The sequence below is a fragment of the Microtus pennsylvanicus genome, chromosome 10, assembly GCF_037038515.1.
Source record: "Microtus pennsylvanicus isolate mMicPen1 chromosome 10, mMicPen1.hap1, whole genome shotgun sequence".
Taxonomy (NCBI): domain Eukaryota; kingdom Metazoa; phylum Chordata; class Mammalia; order Rodentia; family Cricetidae; genus Microtus; species Microtus pennsylvanicus.
Window position 1 is genome coordinate 25,115,501 of NC_134588.1, and position 22,399 is coordinate 25,137,899.

At 38.9% G+C, this 22,399-nt stretch overlaps 1 protein-coding gene across 1 annotated transcript in view; it reads left to right on the forward strand.

Moving 5' to 3' along the window:
* The window catches only part of Thsd7b (thrombospondin type 1 domain containing 7B), an 857,540-nt gene that overhangs the window by 616,667 nt on the left and 218,474 nt on the right, over positions 1 to 22,399 (forward strand). The window contains exons 13-14 of the mRNA XM_075987816.1: positions 7,201 to 7,395; positions 13,111 to 13,377. Coding sequence (XP_075843931.1) covers positions 7,201 to 7,395; positions 13,111 to 13,377 — 462 coding nt within the window. The remainder of the gene's footprint in view (positions 1 to 7,200; positions 7,396 to 13,110; positions 13,378 to 22,399) is intronic.

Consider the following 22,399-nt stretch of genomic DNA (forward strand, 5'->3'; position numbering starts at 1 on the left):
AAGACAGAAAGAAGAAAAAACTGCTAGCAATAGAAGGTTAATGGCAGAACTAACAATAGTAGAGAACAGCTTAATATATCTTAAATGAGGGTTGGATTAAATATAAAGTATTTTTAGAAGAGACTTAAACATGAGACTTATTGTTTTTGTAGTCTGAAATGAGATGTTATGAACAATTATAATATTTATCATAGGTGCATTTAAGTTACATGTATGATCACACACAGAGAGTGAGCAGGAATTGGGCAAAGTGGATGCTCTTGGTGGGCCCTACCAAAGGCATGCCACTGCACAAAACACATGCAACAGAGTCAACAAGAGGAATTTAGTGAAAAAAACATAAGTAAACTGGTGGGGTGGGGAAGATAGGGCGTGCTTCCGTACAGACGGGAGAACTTGGTCACCTGACCTGGCTCTCAGTTAAGATGGCAGTAAGGTCACCCATGTAATAAAGTTAACACTGGGGAACCAGGCAGGTAATACCTCAGTAAAAATGGCAGGATTTGGTCACTTGACCTGGCTCTCAGCCAAGATGGTTGTGAAGTCATCTGACCCCAGTCAAAATGGCAGCAGCCACATGTTGTATGGAAAAGTCACTCAGTTAAGATGGTGGTGTAGTCACTTGACCTCAGTTAAGATGGTGGTGAGGTCACATGACCTCAGTCAAAATGTCAACAGCCACATGTTGTATGGAAAAGCCACTTAGTTAAGATGGCAGTGAAATCACTTGACTTCAGCTAAGATGGTGGTGATGTCACATGACCTCAGTCAAAATGGCAGCAGTCACATATTATATGAAAAAAAAAAACCTCAATTTTTGAGCTGTAGGGATTTTAAGCTTAATAATAAGAGAGACCTAGAGGCATGGATCTGTCCTGTCGCTGAGCCACCATGCCACAAGTCACCATGCCACAAGCCAGGGAGGGGAGCAAAATGCTGGAACTGAAGAAAACCACCTGGTGGCTCCGACCAATCTTGTTGGCAGCAGTAACCATGGCAGGGTCCGTTTGCTTGTGTGCTGACAGTAGTTAGAAAGCTCCCACAAACAGTAGTCAGAAAGCTCCCATAAAAGTGAAGCTGGTGGGACACCAGCGGAGTGAGGGTAAGAGCAAAGGCCTAGGGTTTTGGGGCCTCTAAAAGTCTTCCACCTCAGGGGGACAGACCTGGATGGCTTGCTACCCACAGCTGAAATTGTGAAAACCCATGAAACTCTCACTGGATCGAAGGCCTTAATGTCAGATCTAAAATTCTGAAATTGTCAGGAGGGAAAACTCAAGAAATCATCTCAAGATACAGGATGAGGCCCTAGCTTATTGAGAGTGACTCTGCTAATTTGTAATTATTGTCCACACCTGATGGTTTGAGTCACGTGATGTTGTAAAGCTCCTGCACAGAAAAGGAGGGAATGAGCCCAAGCCTACTGAGAGAAAGTGTCTTAACCTGCATGTCTGGCAGACAATTACACCTAGATTATACAAATGTTGGGGACTGTGGACCACCAGACCCTGAATTTCTTGTAACCATCTTGTTTTGCTCTGCTTTGAGCAGCTCTGAGCATGAGACCCTGATGGCAGAGGCATGGGTTCTGATGAGTCTGCAGCTGAAAGATCCCCAGAGCTGGGGCATGGCCAGAGCCCTATATAAGCTGCCCCTGAGCACAATAATGCCAATTCTTGGCATTATTGTCTCAAGGATGGCCCCATGGCCCCATCTCTCTGTCTGTCTGTCTCAGTGTTTGTATGTTGTAAAATTTTCAGCCTAGTTCCTGTAGCGCATAGCAAGTAGAGTGCAGAACTCTACTCTTAAGTTTTACTTACACAGAATTTAAAAACTAAACACTAGGAAAAACACTACCCGATTAAGGGTGTCAGGGAGATAACTCAGTGGTTAACAGCACTTGTTGTTCTTGCTGAAGACCCAGATTCAGTTCCTAGAACATGCATGGTTGTTCACAACCATCTATAACTCCAGTTCCAAAGGATCTGATGCACTCTTGTGAGCTCTGTGAGAACCAGTCATAAGGCACACATACAAACATGCAGACAAAGCTCTCAAAATAGAATACATAGGCAAAAGAAATAAACTGATAGTTCGTAAAACATAAAGGACAACTGCAAATAAACATAGGAAAAAAATCTCAACATCATTACTTATCAGAAAAGTAAGATTCCATCTCACCCCAGTCAGAACAGCTGTCATAGGAAAATCGGAAGACACATCTGTCCAATTTGATCAGCACCATTTGTTGAAGATGTTGTCTTTTCTCCAGTGTGTAATTTTGGCTTCTCTGTCAAAAACAATGAGTCCATGAGGGTGTTGAATTACATTTAAATCTTATTGCACTTGTCAGTCTGTCTGGTTTTATGACAATACCCTGCTGGTTTTATGACTATAGCTCTGTAATGTAACTTGAAATCAGGGACGATGACATTTTCAGCATCTCTTGTTGAAGATTATTTTTTCAATTCTGTGAATAATTGTGTAGGAATTTTGGTGGAAATTGCATTGAATCTGTGGGTTGATTCTTGTTGGATGGCCATTTTCACAATATTGATACTACTGACCCAAAGACAGGGGAAACCTTTCCTTCTGGTGTCTTTTGCAATTTCTTTTTTACTGTCTTAATGTTTTTATTGTACAAGTCTTTGGCTTGATTGTTTAGAGTTACATCAAGATATTTTAGGCTATCATAAAAGGTTGTTTCCTTAGTTTCTTTTAAGAGTCTGTTTGTCATTTGCATATAGGAAAGCCACAGATACTTTGTGTGGTTTTTTGTACCCTACCACTTTGCTGAAGGTATTTATCAGGTATAGAACTTTCTTTCATGTATAAAAATCATATCATCTACAAATATGGATATTTTAGCTTCTTCCTTTCCTGTTTGAAACCCTCTAATCTACTTCAGTTTTCCTTCTCTACCTAAGTCTTCAAGTGAATAGTATGGAGAGATGGGCATCCTTTTCATGGAAATGCTTTGAGTTTCCCTCTCTTTGCATGGCAAATGGGTTTGTTGTAAATTGCCTTTATTAAATTAAGGTGAGGCTCTTGTATCCCTAGACTCTTCAAGACCTATCTCCATCTCCTATCATGAAGAGATGCTTTTGTCAAAGCTTTGTCTCCATCTAATGAGATGATCATGTGGTTTTTGACTTACAGTCTGTTCTTCTGGTGGATTACATTTATTGATTTATGTATGTTAAACCATCTCTGAATCTCTGGGATGAAGTCAGCTTTATTATGATGAATAATCTTGTTGATGTGTTCTTGAATTAGGTTTGTATGCATTTTATTGAGAAATTTTCATTTGTGTTCATAAGAGAAATTGGTTTGTGATTCTTTGCTGGATTTTTGTGTGGCTTAGGTGTCAGGGTAATTGTGGCCTCATAAAAAAAATGAGGTGATAGTCCTTTTTTGCAGAACAATTTTAGGAGTGTTCATGTTTGCTCTTTGAAGGTCTGGTAGAATCCTGCACTGCGTCATCTGTCACCAAGATTTTTGGTTCGGAGGTTTTTAATTACTACTTCTACTTGGGGTTATGGGTCTGTTGTTTATAACTGCTACTTCTATTTCACTTGGGGTTATGGGTCTGTTTAAATTATTTATTTCATCTTGATTTAACTTTGGTACATCATGTATACCATTTTATTTTTAGGTTTTCCAGTTTGGAAGAATATATATGCTGTCACAGTCTATATACAGACTGTACAAGAGTCAAACCACACAAAATGCTAGCACCAAGAATGAGAATTGAACACAAAGTCCAAGCCCTAAGCAAGAGGCTATGTGCAATTGATGCAAAAGAAAAGGAATATCAGTTTTCTTCAGTGGCATGTCTGTGGTTATAGCAAACACATTCTAGGACAGGCCACATACTCAGTAGCAGATGGCCAATACAAAATGGACACGATGCTTTTGTTTTTGTTGGTTTTCTTGACTTTTTAATGAATTTAGAGGCTTTTTTTGCCTTATTGATCTTCCCTTTTTCCTTATTTTTTAGTTTATTGTTTTGATTTTTATTTTTTGCTTTTTGTTTGTCCTGTTTTTTTCTGAGGGACGTGTGCAAGAGAGGCAACATGATGCTGGGTGGGTGGGGAGGTAGTGGGAATCTAAGAGAACTTGAGGGGAAGATACAATCAAAATATATAGTATGAAATATTTTTTAAATAAAAATTTTAAAAAGAAAAGGAAAACATGAACAAATGCTGGCAAGAATATGGGAAAAGAGTAAATGCTTAGACACTGATGGTAGGCATATAAGCTTGCTCTGCTGCTGTAGAAATCAATGTGAAGGAGCCCAGAAAACTAAACACAGAAGAATGTATGAGCCCACTACACTAATCCTTGGGTATTTACTGGAATGACTGGAAGGAGTACAGAGCATTGCACATCCGTGTTTTTTACAATACTATTCACAATAGCTAAGTTACCTGGCCAACCTAGGAGTTCACCAACAGATATTTATATAAATAAAATGTGCTATAATTTCTCAGGTGAGTGGAAATCTCACCATCATCAAAGAGGCTTCTTTTCCCAGCAGATGGAGACTATTACAAAGATCCATAACTGCTAAAATTACAGAGAATAAGTGAAGATAGGATACCTGGTCTCATCTGATACACTGTCTCAGTTACTGTTCTATTGCTGTGGATTGGGAGGGGAGACTGGGTCTGGCATGGGATTTTAAAACCTCAAAGCCCACACTTCGTGACACACTTCCTCTAGCAAAACTGCCCCTCCTTAGCTTTCTCAAATGGTCCCCAACTGGGGACAGAGATTAAAAATATATGAGCCTATGTGGGCCATTCTCCTTCAAGATACCACATACCCCAGAAATGCAATCCCTAAAAATTATGACTTATGAAAACATGAAGGAAGGGCAGAAAGGTTTCAAGAGTCAGAGTACCAGGACAGCTGCTGTTAGATATTGTCTTCTAGCCATGACAGGAAAGCTACACCCTTGAAATCTATCAATATGGCTGCCTAAACAAACCTAATCAATACTGGTTGACCTGTTGACCAGTTAACTAGCTGACATATTCATTGAAAGGGGGAATTTTCAAAATCCCCTATCTTAGATCAAAAGCTACAGACAATTAATTACTTCTGAGAGGATGGAAATTCCCTTTTTTCAGAGATGAGATCACTGATAAGTTATACAATCCCAAGTGGTCAGCTAACACACATACCTATGAGAAACACTAAATGAATTCAGTAGGTTGTGTGTGTGTGTGTGTGTGTGTGAGTATGCGTATATGCATGTGTGCATGCACATTATATAACAATATTAAAGAAGAAGAAAAGATCATGCGTTTGAGAAGGAAAGGGATGAGACCAGAGATGATTTGGAAAGGAATATGAGAGAAAGGTGAAAATGATATAATCTGATACTCATGTCTGAAATTCTTAAAAAACCAAAAATTAAAAGAAAAAGATGATGTGGTATATATGCACAAAAATTATTTTCTCATAAATAACCAAGTTATCCAATATACAGGTCATTGTCAGAATAATCATATACTTATACGAACATGTTCTTATGAAGCCTAGGACTCTGTACAACAAATACATAGCAATAAGTATATTAATAAAGATTGCTAAGAAATATAACTTATAAAATCAAAAGGTAACAAAGGTTTCTAGGGCTGGAATTTGGGATCAGAGCAAAAGGAATTTTTGTACACTATAGATGGAGATGTAGATAAATTCAGTCCTTATAAGAAACCACATGGATGTTCCTAAATAATAAAATTGTCACCTAGGCTAGCAGTTCTCAATCTGCCACAGGGGTCACAATCAGATATCCTGCAAGCAGATATTTACATTACAATTTCTAACAGAGAAAAATTACAGCTAAAAACTAGCAATGAAAATAATTTTACGGTTGGGGATCATGACAGAATGAAGAACTGTATTAAAGGGTCACAGCATTAGGAAGGCTGAGAACCACTACTCTAAGCAATACCTCTAGGTATGCAAAAGATATGAAATCATCATCATATAAAGGTTAAAAATTATCAAATCAACTAAGCAAACAGAGACCATGTCCAATAGCTGAATATGGGTAGTGGTGAAAGGTGGGTCAGAATCATATGGAGGACTTGTGGAAAAAGGTGTTCCCAGGTATGTTGTTAGAGATGTTGACAGTAGGATGCATACCAGCGCAGAACCATGGAACCATATTTTCAAAAGCAGCCGCTTGGAGACATTTCAGGTTGTAATAACCTGGGGTGGTGTGTATGTGTTAATAGCAGGTGATGAAGAGACAGGTCTGGGAAGCTGCTTTACAACCTACAACATACAACCCTCACTTCAGCACCTACAAAAAAACTTCCAATATACCTTTCCAATAGTACTGGGATATAGGATATGTTTATATGAAGAGAGTAGGTATCCATCCTGTACAACTTGCAGAGTTCATAATTAGGCAAGGGAATCAAAGTGTCAAGTATTCTTAACCAAGGATTTTAAACCTTAGTCCAAAGCATCAAATAAAATTCCAAGGAAATTTCACAAATACTTTGCCTCATAGTTGTTAGTAATGATATGACTAGACACATTCCTAAAGAAAAAGGTTATGGGAGAATTTTGAGAAGTTACTGGAAACTGATAAGATGCTTGTCGTGGGAATCATCATCTGGTTAGATCATGACTATTCTAGAAGAATAGAATTTAAAAGTTAACTGATGCTTAACTATTAGTAAAGGAGAAAAGCTTATTTAGAGTTAGCAGAAATTTCTCTTTAAATACTGACTGTGATGTAAATATATCTGTTTCCATACCATAATAGTCATCTCACCATCTAAGCAAAAGCAACCCAACCTAGCAAACATCCACGACTCTCTAACAATGGGCGTGTCCTTTTTGCCCTCATCTCATCTGTCTTACCAATGCACTTTCCTACTTCTATTCCGTGCCTAGGGATCGAATGCTCCTGAGGAGGAAGTATAATAAATTACTGGAAGTTATTTTGGTTTCTGTCAATGCAAGGTTTAGATTAATAATGAAACCAATTAAATCCTCAAATACCTCCAATGGCAACAATAAAAATTTAATTTCCAGGGAGCAGTGAGGTTAGCTATGTTGAACACCATATGAAATCACATATTTTCAAACCCTAGGGACTTCTACTATTTTGTCAAAGTAAAAGCACCTCACTGATTTGATCCAATTGATAACAAAAGAATGTGTGCTCTTTCCTAGCCGTCTCATGCATCTCTGATGATAACCAGTCTGCAGAAATGACAGAATGCCTCAAGCAGATGAACGGCATGCCTTCCCTGGTGCAAGAATGCACCATTCCCTGCCGTGAAGACTGCACCTTCACCCCTTGGTCGAAGTTTACACCCTGCTCCAAAAACTGTGAAGCAACCCAGATCAGGAGACGGCAGCTCACAGGTAGGGTGGGCCTGCCGTTGCAGCTTCAGCCAAGACACACTGCTCTGAATACCTTATTGAGAACAAAGGTTCCAACAGAAAGAAATGTGGTCCAATATCTCCTTCCTCTGCACTACCAATGCATATCCTTAAGACTTGCAGCAAATGCCTGATATCTAATAGATACCTGGCTAATATTTGGGAGATGAAAGGACATTAGGATGATTGGTATCAATAAAGTTTTCTGCATAGTTTTACAATCTTTATGCTCACAAAGTGAATTTTATGCAAAAATAAATTTGCATATCCCATGGCAAAGTTCCCAGGATGTTATCTTAGCAAAAGTTTGGCAAGCTTAAAAACAGCCGCTGCTTTTTCTTTATTGCAGAAATAACTGACATTATTGTCTTTTGCCTGATAAGCAATTTGACCCTTTCAGACTTTAATGGTATAAGGTAAAAGTCAAATTACACATGCTGATTCTTTTGTGTCTTATTGCATTCTGCCAGAATGTAATAAGATACTGTGTATCTCTGCAAAGGTTAATAGAAAATGAAGCAGATCCTAGTTTAGTTGGCACACTAGAGCATTTTTTTTTTTTGCTGGCAATATCAAATAACTGTTGCAAAATTTACTGTTTATATAGGTAGTGCCATGTGATTTCTCTTAAGTGTATATGTATTTGTGTTTATAAGAAACAAAATTCAGTGAAATTATAACCAAAAAAAAAATACCAGAATAATCGCTGAGATAATATAATTGGCATCAACATTGAAGGACTGAGCACAGATTATCATTGGTTACTGTGGGCAGTTTAAAGTCTCTTGGGTTCAAGACCCACTGTTCAAGAGCACTTTTTTCTTGATAACATTAATAATTTAACCTGTAAAAACGGTTCACTTGATAGACTAGAGCTTTTGCAGAATTTCTGCGTACACCTGTACTTAGAAATCTACATTCAAGTGAAGGTAAAATATATAATCACAAGAGAATTTGCAAATGAGGAACATTGCCCTTACAGCTTTATATAAAATGTATGTAATGATATGTAACACTGCTTCCATGGTTCAGATGAAAACACTTGGGAGGCAGAGACAGGCAGATCTTTGTGAGTTCAAGGCCAGCCTGGTCTATAGAGCTAGTTCCAGGACAGGCTCCTAAGCTACAGAGAAACCCTGTCTCGAGAACCAAAAACAACAACAAAAATCTCATAGGAAAAGCAATCCAAGAGGCTAGATTAAACATGACAGACCAAATCTGAATTTAGAGGCTATTCTACAGCTAGTTTGCTATCCTGCACACACACAGTGTGTCAGAAACCATTATCCTAGCAACACTTCACATCTCCGAGGTGACAGAAAACTTCCTTCGGTGAGAGAAATTGTAGCCAGGGTTATCCCTTGTCTTGGAGGTTTGATAATGATATTTAACACCTGTAAAAGAAGAGCAACTGTTTCGCAGCTAGCACCATTTATGTTGCAAATTGTTAAAAGTTGAATGAATTAGCATTTTAAGATGTATTTTCTATAAACGTACAAATTGAAGACTATATTAATTATTCTATAATTCAAAGTTAGTGATTACTTTTACCAAAAGGCTACTCAGGATTTACTGTGTTTTATGAGCTGCTACTATTTTAGCTGGCTAATTGATTTTTGCACTCCTTCTGTCTAGATGACAACACAATTGATCAGTTTCATAAAATACATTAGTCATGAAAAAACAAAGAACCATTTAGAAGAATACTGATAAACAAAAAGCCAAAGACACATTAATGAACTGATTTATTTTCCCCATTTTCAAGGCTTATTATTATGATGTTATGTTGACAAGAGGTTTCTGTCCTGCTCGGTCCTAGCCATTCAGTCCCAAAGAAACACACGTAGTTCTACATTAATCATAAACTGTTTGGCCTAGTAGCTCAGGCTTCTTATTAACTCTTATAACTTACATTAGCCCATAATTCTTGTCTGTGTTAGCCACATTGCTTGGTACCTTTCACCAGAGAGGCATTCTTATCTTGCTTCCTCTGTGTCTGGTTTCCTTTGTGTTGACTGCAGACTGACTCTTTCCTCTCCTCAGAATTCTCTGTTCTCGTTGCCCCACTTGTACTTCCTACTTTGTCACCCCACCAAACTTCCTGTCTTGCTACTGGCCAATCAGGATTTTATTAAAATACAAATGACAGGGTACAGACCATTGTCCCACAGCAGTGTTAATTCTTTTTTTTTTTTTTTGTGAAAAACCAAAGGCTTTAATGAGGCTAAGAGAACAACAGTTCAATTATTTCATTGGATACATTAATCTCAACCATAATATACAATGCTGTGGACCGTACAGAAAGAATTGCTGTGCCCCACAGTAGGGGCTGCTATTGACATTACAGTAGCAAGTGTCCGCAAGACACAGTCACTTGTTGTCTTTGTCCAGAAGTCGGCTTCTTTTTCATACTGTTAGCGACATCAACTTCTCCCCAGTGCATTTTTCAAAAATATGAATAATTAATTCTTGTGTTTTGAATTTTCCCATGATACTTGGCAGAAATTTTAATGGATGTTCTAATGTGAATGACAATAGAAAACTTATGACTTAGACCATGTGACACAGACACACAACATGTAGGTCCTAATACACGGCACTCCTTTCAATGTTGGCCATCTAGATAGAATATCACCTTTTTGTTGCAGCTTTTACCACAGGTTTTTAATTTACCATCTGGATGTTCCTTATTTGTTTCTAAACTAATCTTTATAGATTTTAGACTGAGAGGTAAGTAAAACAATTGTTTATTCAATGATGGATATATTCCATTCATTATCCAGGTGTGGGAATACACACATTACCATATCACTTACACTGTGGCTGAAGGGGAAGTGTCTTCGGGTTTCTGCTGGGGATTGATTTGTTTAGTCTAGCTTTGTCTTAGTCTAAAGGTCAGTGCTGATTTTCATTAGAATGTAATCAAAATGAAGCCCCAGTGCTAATGTGTTCCTTATTGGGAGAATCCTTTCTGCATTAACTCACTTCAATCCTCCTTCAAACAGAGACGCCGAATAATTAAGAGGGAAGTCACAATCAGAGACAGCATCCATTTGTACAGGATGTTTGTTCTGTGGTAACTTGTGTTTTCTTTGTAGATGAGTATCTTCTTCCTGGTCTTCCTTTTTGTCATCCCCCTTCTCCTTCTGTTTTCCTTCACTGTAGAGGGAGAATTAAATTGGAGATTTAGAGGTGTGAGCAAATTGAGGGATATCTGTTGGAAAGAAAGAAAAGATGATATAAGGGTTCTATAAACATTAATATAAATGTTGGCATTAGTCCTATGCAGGAATTATACCAAAATAATTTGAATATAAGATTGCAATCTTCCCCTGGCATTGTTGGCAAACACAGGGGAGACTGTGTTACAGAGGGTGAGGTTGGTTATACCACAGTGAATTCAACAGTTGTTTTAAGTAGAGGTTTCTAACCCATGGCCCAAAGACTTCAGCAAGAAATCTTTGATAAAATTCATAATTAGGAGTGTAAGAATTATAATTAATAATTTAAGCTCTATTAAATGAATCAAGAGATGAGAACCTAGGAGGGTACCAACAAGGAAGCTCATCAGCAAAGTGGAGGACAAAGGGAGAAATTCCACTAAGCAAGTAAAGCAGTATAAATAAAATGTAGCTGGAGGGAGGGTGGATCCCAAATAATGGACAAAAGGGAATATTATTATGGGATTTAGGAAGAAAATCTCGAAGATAAGGTTATAATCAGCACACTGAGAGAGTACTGACAATCAAATTTGAAAGATAAGAAGTTGCTTCACAATGCATGTTTGTTTTATCATTTTGGTAAAAGTGATGTCAAGGTACAGGATAGACTTGGAATCCAAGACTAAATGTGCTGAAAACAAAGAGGAAGTTGCAGAGATGGAGATGAAGCTCAATAGCACTTCATGTAAGGAGTACTGCTCTAGCCAGGGCTGATGGGAGGAAATAGGACTGTGTGGTGATCAATGTCATAGTCAGAAAGTTCTTAGGTCAGTGTTGTCTGTACTTCTCAAAGTGGTTCTACGTGCCCCAATGACAGACACGAGTGAATACAGCACCCTGAAAGGCCAATAGATGGTTAACATCACGGTAGAGCAATCCTAAGTCAAGGGATGCTTCGCACTAGGAGTGATTTAGATTCTACAGGAATCCTAGTAAATTATTTGTCAACATTAAATAACATGTTAAAAAGTCAATCACCCACCAGGAAACATTTGTAGAATTGTGTATGAGGTAAAATATGTGATAAGGAAAAAACTTCTCACATATCACCTTATATCAAGTATTTGCAAGAGAGCCATAAAAACCACAAATAGACCAGCAAAGCTTCCTATGGCTTGTACAACCAGCCGTGAGTCCAACTATTGACTCACTAGTGAGAGAAGAAGTGGTGGAATGATTACATCTGGGAAAGCTTTAGTGCTATAGAGGAAACATGTCAACAGGGGAGTTCTATCAAGTGTTAGGCCAGGCTGGAATCAGGAAACACTGTTATCAAGCAGTCAGAGGTCTGAACATGTTTCTACATTGTCATTACTCAAAGCTGGGAATGCAGCTAAAAGCTCTGCCAAAGTTAGTAGGTAAGGTAAAGTTGCCAGCATTCTCAGTTTCAAAGGATTTCTCAAATGGACCTCACTGGCTTTTCTCAAATTGAGATACGTATTCTGATTATTTACTTAAATCTATTGTTTATTTTAGCATTTATAAGTTATCTGATTTCAGGAAACAAGATGAATTTCACTTTGTCTATACCATCTGAAATAACCGTCATCTTTTTTTGGGGGGCGGGAGGGTGGGCCTGTGATGTGGAGAATACAATTTTGCTTTGTGGAGAAATTAATTTTTAGTTTTTTGCAGAAAAAAGAAAGGGCTTGCCACTTAGCTTTTATTGGATTCTCTGGAAATCATTAGTTTAAAGAAGACAATGTAGTAAGGAGGCCACTTGTTTCATTCTCAGCCAGTTAGCACCAAAATAATCACACAGAAATGTATTAATTAAATCACTGCTTGGCCCATTAGCTCTAGCTTCTTATTAGCTCTTACATATTCATTTAACCTATTTTTATTAATCTGCATATGACCACATGGCTGTGGCTTACTGGCTAAAGTTCCAGTATCTGTCGCCAGGAGGGCTACATGGCTTGTCTCTGACTCTGCCTCCTTTCTCCCAGCATTCAGTTTAGTTTCTCCCGCCTTGCCTAAGTTATGCCCTATCATAGGCTCAAGACAGTTTCTTTATTAACCAGTGATATTCACAGCATACAGAGGGGAATCCCAGGCCAAGACAAGGATAACCAAAGTGTATTATTAATTATGCAAAGTGACAGTGATAACAACTCTACAAAGCCCATCTTGTCTAAGCAAAGTTTGACTGGGTTAATATTGGGGTGGGAGAAAAAATAAAAAATAATTAAAAGAGTTTTATAATTATTTAATTGGCATAACAAGCATAATGTCCTATATTTAAGACAAAAATCATTTTTATTTTCAAATTAATTTGAATATCATGATTTCTCAGAATACTGCCTACATTGTCCTAGAATTTATTTCTATTTCCATGGCAAAAAAAAAGAGTAAAAACAAGAGATTGAAACTTTATTTAATGCTTACTGTTCAACTGGTTGTATCTACAAAAATGTGATTGGCTTTTAACAGAACTTCAGATACGAAATTAACATCACTGCATGTCTTGTCCCAGGGAAAAGTAAGAAGAGAGAGAAATGTCAGGATGCTGCCCTGTACCCTCTGGTGGAAATGGAACCATGTCCCTGTGATGCGTTCATGTCCCATCCTTATGGAAACTGGTCAGCTTGCATTCTACCAGAAAACAAAAGGGATCCTCAGCGAGGAGGATTATGGGAGCAAGGAGCCGACAAAGAATGTGGAGAAGGCGTGCGCTTTCGAGCGATAGCATGCTCTGATAAAAATGGAAGACCCGTTGACCCCTCGTTCTGCAACAGCTCTGGTAAGGAGTCCCGCGAGAAGTCACAGATGAGAACTCTCACACAGCTCAGGAGGTTTGTTCCCGGTCCGGAAATTGTCGTAGACTCGTTCTTTAAGAAAGGTTTTCATTCTCATTTGCCAACAGCACACTGCCACCATGAAATCAAAGCGTGTAAAATGCACAATACTCCCTCTCCCTCCACTGTTATCTGAACTACACCAATGGCAGGTGCGGGACCCCCTCAGTCTTTCCTTAATTGGCCTTGCCTTATTGACCTTGACTTACTGGTCACTTGCTTCCTGTTAGTCAGCAAGGTTGTTCTTCAGTGAGAAAGCACAAACCCCAGAGAAATGACTGCATATTTTATGTGTTTATTTATGTATTTGTGCTTTCACCATATACATGAGGAGAAATCGCCTCTTGAGTTTCTTCTGAGGTAGCTGATAAAACAGTAATGGGAAAAACTGACTTTCAATGTTTCCAGTGTAAATATAAATGCACACAGTGAATAAAATAATAGAAATGAATGGGGCCATCTGGGCGAGTTTTGTTAGATATTATTTGTAGAGAAGATTGAATTTTTGAGCCTTAGAATGGCTGAACTATGAGTGAATGGAAGTTAAATTCATCTGCAGTTCAGGTGGTGGGCATGGCTGGGACTGGAAGTCAGGATGGAGTCTACACATTTCTGGTTTTAGTTTGTCCCTTATGTTACCTTTTATTTATAACACCAAGCAAGGTATGGGTTCCACAGAAAAGTAGTGCAAAAGAAAATTCCTGTTTGGTTAATTGTGTAAGCAGATGGATAGAATTAAGTCTTCGCCCATGATATCTTGAATTTAGAAAGCTTTTTCATTAATACTAAAAACAAATTAAATTTGGCTCTAATATAAGAGTAAGGCAAATGACGGGGTTTTGTTTGTTTGTTTATAGCACAGTGCTTTTTTGTTTGTTTGTTTTGTTTTTCAAGACAGGGTTTCTCTGTAGCTTTTGCAGCCTGTCCTGGAACTAGCTCTTGTAGTTCATCTTGACGTAAGACACATCCATACCATTGTTTAGATGCAAGTCGAGGGTCAGTGATTCTCTGAATCACTGCCACTGTCACCACCACCTGGCTCCTTGGTTAGACTGTGCAATTGTATGGAGTGATCTGACTGTTAGAAATATTAACATCAAAAATGAACACATTTCATGAAGTCAGGGTTGGTATCATTCAGCTTTTATGTGCAGACTTGCTTTATATAGTCACTATTTAAAAGCATATATAATGAATATTTGTTACATACATCTTCTTCTTCCTTCCAAATGCTAAGCAGGCTGAACTTCGCTAGGCTCCAGAGATGTAGGATCATCTGACTGTAGACCTAATCTTTTATAATTTTTGTTTACTAGCATAAGGTTATTGAGGGACCCAGGAAGAATTTTTACTGTAAGAGATTGATATTTAAAGATGTGCAGAAGGAATTTAAGTCCTGATTAGCCCCGAGGATGCTGACTAGAAAATACTTGGCTATTAGCCCTTAGGGAAGTCCCCACCTGAGTGCTGTCAATTTGGGATGAGAAAGACCAGAGAGCTGGAGAGTAGACAGTACAAAAGAAGACCATTTCCCTCAGTAAGATCTCAAGCAGGAAGTGTGCTCTGGAAAATAAAAGTAGAAGAAAGAACACTTGTAGTTCAAATGCATGGTGAGGGAGGAGCTATGTGAAGTGAGGCTGAAGTCAGGAGAGTCTTAAGAAATTAGCTCAGGATCATAGATCTCACTCAACTGCAGCAATAATTTGGGGACAGAGATCAGGGCAACTGATGCAATTCAAAAAGACTGCTTCTAGCCACTGTGTGCAGAGAAACTTAAAGGGAGCTGATGTACTCTCTGTCCATCAGCTAAGGTAGGGAATGTTGTGAGGACAGGAAAGGATGATACCAATAAAGATACATAAAGAACTATAAAGAGCTGCTTTTAAACGGAAGACTTGAGCAAGTTGAAAGGATTCTTCAGCCACAAGGACAGTCATCTTTGGATGTTGATAAGTTATCTAGCTCTTCTATCATGGCGACATGGTACCTGAGAAAGCAACTTTAAAAGCAGAACAACTTCTGTGACGTTCATAGTCGCAGAGTTTCCAGTGTATGGGCAGCCATCGTCATTGCTCTTAGACCTGTAGTAAGGAAGCGACATAACTCTAGGATGTGGTAGAGGAAGGCTTCTCAATGCTCAGTTTGCCAGAAACAGAGAGAGGGGAGAGAGCCGAGAGGTTTCAAAGATATGGCCCTTGCACCCTTTCTCCAAGTCATAGGCTTAATATGAACTCAGCGACAGATTAACCCACTGAAGAAGCTAGTGTCCTTATGATCCAGTTACACCTCCTGCTAGAGGCCACACCCTCCACGCATGCGCCTTTGTATAGCACATACCATAGTCTCACTGTAACATTTCACCCCTGGAGCCCCTCACTGATGACTCTCTTGTCTTGGCGCTGTGATAAACTACATAGATGTGTAATTTAGCAGTGGAATTTAGCAATTTAGCAGTGGAAGCTTGAGGGTACAGTTCACCCTAACAGGGAGGCATGGCAGAAGGAGCTGCTGGTGGTGCAGGCAGGAATGTGAGCCTGCCTTCACACATTTTAGGGCATTGCCCATACTTAGCTGGCTTCCTCCTTTCCCTCATGTCCATTCAATTTAGGACCTTAGCCTAGGAGATGATGCCATATACAATCAAGGTAGGTCTTCCTCGCACAGGTATTTCTTATGGAAACACTTCCATAGACATACTCAAGGTGTTTGACCTTGAAGTTTATTAATCCTATCAACGTGACAGTCAAAAATTGGCCTTTCCAGCACCCCCAAACTCATGTTACTCTCATCATACAAACTGTTCAGTCCATCTCCAAGACCCCTTAGAGTCTTCTCACTGCCCAAAAATTCCAAGTTCGAAGTTTCTTGTGAGACTTTAGGTAATGAGGTGTGAGCCCTACAAAATCAAAATGAAAATACCTATTTCTAGCATACAAAATCAAAAGTAATATACATTCCTAACATTAAAAGGAGAAGAGAAAAAAAGGATTTATTAGACCAAAGCAAGACCAAAACCTAGCAGGGCAAATATCAAAACCCTGTCTGTCATCCTCAGCTCACAGTGGGGGTACTATGAGCTTCCAAGGACTTGAGAAACACTGCCTCTTGACCTTGCTGGTTGTCATTCCTATGGTCTCTCTCTGAGGCTGGGCCTGCTTGCTGATAGTGCCTTTGCCTGCAGACAGTCTTTCTTCCCAGGGTCTTCAGTGCCACTTCAGTCTCTCTCTCTCTCTCTCTCTCTCTCTCTCTCTCTCTCTCTCTCTCTCTCTCTCTCTCTCTCTCTTTCTCTCTCTCTCTCTCTCTCTCACTCTCCCTTCATTTGTTATCCTTTCATTAGCCCCCTACAAAAATTTCAGCCTTCTGATGTATTCCCTAGTCTCCAAAGTGTAGTGGATATGGAAGAAGGCATTCCCACCCCCACCTGGCCGGTATAGATGTGACTCTAACACCTTTCTAGAGAGAAGAAGGTGTGTTTTGATGCTTCTCAAGGGAGAATCCCAAATGAAACCCATGTGGAACTTCCTTTGCCCTAACGGCAATGAAGAGGTATGTGTTTATGTGGAGTGAGAAGATAAATGACTTCCAAACAGGTGGTTTTCAGTTAATTAATCAATGAAGGTTTCTTGGTTTCCTTTAGAAATCCAATGCAGAGATGCAAAGTACCTCACTATCCGCCATGCTTGAAAAAGTAAATTAAGGGCAGAGGATATTGTTCCTTGGGTAAGGATCCTTGCTTTGCAAGCCTGTGAACCTAGTTTGAATCCCCAGCATCCAGCACCCAAATAAAGCAAAGCATTTTGGTAATGGCATTGGTACCTGTGCTTAATAACAGCAGCATTTGGGGGTGGAGACAAACAGATACCAAGAGTGCTTTGGCCAGCCAGCCTCACCAAATCAGCCAGCTTCAGGTTCAATAAAAAACTTCTTCCCAGGGCAAGAATAAAGGGACCTTCTGTTCAGGCTCATGCACCCAGATGTGTTCATGCATCTGCATCTCCACACCACACCCTCTCACACGCACACATACACACTACAATAAAGTATAAGAAAATAAGGTGGGGTGAGGACAGATCAAGATGTGGACTGTCCACTTCCACTAGGCATTGCCCTGCAGAGTCTATCCCAGGTCATGTGGGAAACTGCAAAACAAATGAAACCAAATAATGGTATAAAGTGCCTAGATTTAAAGGGTAGATGCAAAACCATTACTCTTGCAAATAATGTGCGCCTGCAAGGAGCAACCCCTGGAGGAACCCTGTTCTCTCCAACCCTCTACAGTTAATGAATGAATCCGGTAAGTTTTCAGGGTACAAGATAATATTTCAGAAATCAGCAATTACATTAAAAAGGAATCATCAGAAAATCTAAATGACAAAATTTTATATTAATCATAACATCAGTGTCTGGGTCTATGCTATGGCCATGGGCCATGTCTGAGTCCAAGTCCTACTGAAGTCAGGATCTGTGCTGATTGATGTCTGTGGCCCATGTTACCACCAAAGGCCATGCGTATGTAAGTGGTCTACTTTGACACCTGAAGCCAAGGTGATATCCATGGTCCGGGCTACCTCTGAGTGCCTTCACTAGGTCCTTAGACCCACTGCAGCAAGGTCACTGAGGCCAGGCCACTGAGAGTTTGACCATGTTCCAGTGTGTATATAGATAACACAAATTAGACTTCTTTTGGGGGGTGAGGGAGTCACAAGGATGGGAGGTTGGATATGATCAGAATGCATGATGTTAAATTTCCAAAGAATCAATAGAAAATATTATGTTGAAAGAAACAATAGCATCAGAAAAATCCAATGTACTTAACAACAAATTTTAACAAAAGAAATGAAAAATATGTATTTTGGATGCCATAAAGCATTGTTTACAGAAATCAAGTACCTAAATAAATGGGAACTCACTATGGTAATAGATGATAAATCTTAAACTGATTAAAAATTCAATATTTCTCAGCTGACCTCTAGATTCACTGTAATCCCTACCTGAAGTTTGATTTGCTATTTTGAATAAATTTAGAAATGACCCTAGAGCAGTATTGAAATATAGTAAAGCAAGGGCATTTGGACAATTTTGAAAGAGAAGAGCATGGTTACTGATTTCAAAACATTACAAAGATCCAGTTATGAAGACCAGGTGGTACTGTAATCACGGGAACATATCAGAATGAAATATAGCTTGGAATGAAGCAAATGCCTCCATTTATGAGCAACTGATGTCCAGCAAGGGATCCAGGACAATTTCATAAGGAAGGAGTGCATCGTTCCAAGAATAATGCTGAAAAAAAGTGGACATACAAAGGGACCAAGCTTGAAACTATCCTCACCCAAAGCAAAACTCAATGCAAAGTGGATATAGGGCTAAATGGTCAAAAGTTAGAACTATTAAGAGATAACATGACTCCCTCTTCTGATTAATGCCAGGCAGCATCTTCTTGGATGTCACACCAAAAGTACTAGCAACAAAGGAAATATAAAATTGACTTTAACAGAAAAAAATACTTTCGTGTTTGTAACAGATACCATCAAGAATGTATGCAACCAGTGTTACCTTGATGTCAAATTGAAAATGACTCTATAGCAAATAGCACACACACACACACACACACACACACACAGAGAGAGAGAGAGAGAGAGAGAGAGAGAGAGAGAGAGAGAGAGAGAGAGTTCCAAATCCCTGAAGAACATAGATTCAACAATCTTCAATATAGTGCTAGCAGACTATGTGGCACTTTCATCATGAAATACATGATGATTTCACGTGTAAGGTGATGGGTCACAATAAAAGATCGGAGACAAAAAGCATAGGGCTTTCTCAGTAAATGTAGAAAAATCCTTGGAAACTTTCAGTGTCTTGTGTGATGGAAAATTCTGCATGGAGATGAACAAGGCAAGGGCACAGTTGTGAGGCCATAGTTAGCACTGGACTCTGCAGTGAAAAATTTAAATATTTTGTCTAATTTTGAAAACAAGGCATAGTTACATTTTTTTCTGCTAGGTGTTATTAGGACAATTAGGTAAGAAAAGGAAATAAAAGGCATCTAAACAAGAGAAGAGGAGGAATAAAATTGGCTCAATTATTCAGAGACTGCAATCTTGTGGGGGAGCTAATGAAGATTCCAATGAAAATCTTTTAGAACTGATACAGGAATTGCTTAATTTGCAGGCTACAGAAATAAGTTCTATGTCTATACAGTGAAGCTAATGCTCCAATACAGACACTAATAAACTGGAATGGTAAGGTACCAAGGGATCTGATCGGGGAAACGGGAGAAGAGGAGATCTTTAGGGAAGGGGAGAGAAGCAAATACAGAAGCTTGTGGGAGGAGACTAAAGGAGAGTAACAGGATACAAGGGAGCTGTCGGGGAGCTGGGAAAATGAGCTCCTTTCTGGGGAAGCAGAGGGAGGTGGGTAAAATAGGGATGTCTGGAAAAGCAACAAGGAATCATATTATTAACTTTTTTTTAACTAAAAATAAGTTCAATTCACATAATTCAGTGTGTGTGTGTGTGTGTGTGTGTGTGTGTGTGTGTGTGCATGTGTGTGTATACATATACTTATGTATGAAGGGGAACACCCACACCACATGTAATTTTAATAAACTTTCTCATCTGGACTGATGGTGCTCCCTCAAAGAGCTAAAAGCCACCTAACAAAAACCCCAATACCAGGCAAGAAAAGCCTTCTTTTGAGTTGTTTACTAAGGTTGTCCAAGAGACTCTCAAAAGACATTGCCTATTGTTTTTGCCCCCTGGGTGCCCTTATGTAAAATGTAAATCCCTATTGCTGAAGATACATGCACTTCAAAAACAGATCTCAGAGACCCCTAAGCTGGAACTGATTTGAATGCTCCCTCCCTCATTAGCTTTCATGACACTAGAACCATGTAAACTTTCAAAGGAGGAGGTAGACAACAGTCCTACTGAATTATGACCCCTAAGAACCATATCAAAGGCCAACATGCGCAATAACCCTAAGGGTGCAGCAGGGGAATGCATCTGGTGGCTGTCACCTGCAGTTCTCTAATTTGACTTAAGACCCACTCAACAAGAGGGAAACCATGGCTGGTACTGGAAACTCAGTGCTAGTGAAGTCTTGATGACTGGAGGAGAATCCATAACCACTAGTTTACTGAGACAGTATAATACCTAATGGCAATCTACAAACATTTGTCCTTATAGACACAGATCAGTATAGTCTTCACCTTTGGTCAAGAAAATGTCTCTTTGCAACAGACAGAGACCACCACAGAAAGCCACAACCAATCAAATTGCTGAGTCGTGAAGCCCAGTCCCAATGGATATATTTACAAAACACTCTCACACCAAAGACTTGGGGGACACTGTGGAGGAGGTGGTGGGAAGATTGTAAGAGCAAGAGGATCAACGAGTTTTCTGTGAGATTGTGTCTTCTAGTAATCTCAGAAGCCAAACCCATAAAGCCTTACAATTATGATTGCTCAAATGTGAGCTGACCAAGGATAGCTCCAATAGATGTGCCAAACTGGGGGAGGAAATGCCCACAAGCCTCAACCACACACGAGAAACTACAGGCAACTGAGTGAAGCTGAGAGCTGGAGAGGTGGTCTTCCCCAGGGAAGAGAGAATCATTTGGTTGTTCAGTGCTATATGGTCAGCCCTGAAAGCATGCATGTTAGTGACAGTATATACACTGAACAGGTAATAGTTATATTTAGGAATGTATATGTTTATACATATATATTCATACAATAATAATTAGTGAAAAAAAGAGACCATGCATTGGAAGGAGAGTAAGAGGGAGGATTTGGAGAGTAGAATATGGGAGGATTTGGAAAAGTAAACGAAAAGGAAAAATTTTGTAATTATATTATAATCTCAATGATTAAGAAATGATCCTATTTATGGAAGTTTCCAAAAGAATAAAATAGTAATAAATTTAAACAAGAAAGTAAAAGAGCACTTAATTAAAATTTAAAATTCCTTAGTGAAGTAAATTGAAGATAACATAATAAATAGAAGAATCACCTGCATTTCTGGATCAAAGGAGTAATATTGTCAAAATATCTATTAAAGCCTAAGAAATTTACAGATTCAATGTGGCTACTGTTAAAAATCTAGTAACATTTTTCAAAGAAGTAGCTTAAACAACATTTAAAAAAATATATGGAATCTAAATGACCTTGAATAGCTCAAATACAATGAGTAGGAAGAACAGAAATGAAATCATCAGTTTCTGCTTTTGGATAGTGTTACAAAGCTCAATTGATTTAGCCAACAAGGTATTAGCATAAAAGCAGATACATAAATGAGTAGAATGGGGTAGACAACCCAGAAATAAACCATAAGGTCATGCATTCTATGGATCTCACACAATTAGTTGGTTTCTATAGAGGAACAGAACTTATAGAGTATATAAATATGAGCGCATATATATCTATATTATATATAATATAAATATATAGCACATATATTTATATTATATATAATATAAATATATTTCTATCTATACATAAATATAGATAAATGTATAGAGAGAAAGGGAGGGAGGTAAAAGAGGAATGAGGTGGAGAGAGAGAGACAGAGAGAAGCAGAGAGAGATTACAGGTGATAGATGGACAGACAGACAGATGAGAACGATTACAGGGAATGATCTACCTAGTCCAGTGTTGATTTTCTTTCAATGGATGGTCCAAGAATTCTGTAGTCGCTCAGTCCACAAGTGTTGTGGAAGGAGGTCGCTTGTTTGTTCCCAGCAGCCCAGACTCCTGAAATAATCACTCAGAAACTGTATTAACTAAATCACTCCTTGACCTATTAGCACTAGCTTTTTATTGGCTAGCTCGTACATCTTACTTTAACCCATTTTTATTAATTGGTGTGTTGTAACATGGCTGCGGCTTACTGGCAAGGTTCTGTTTGGCATCTGTCTCTTGTGGGCTACCTGGCTACTCACTGACTCTGCCTTCTTTCTCCCAGCATT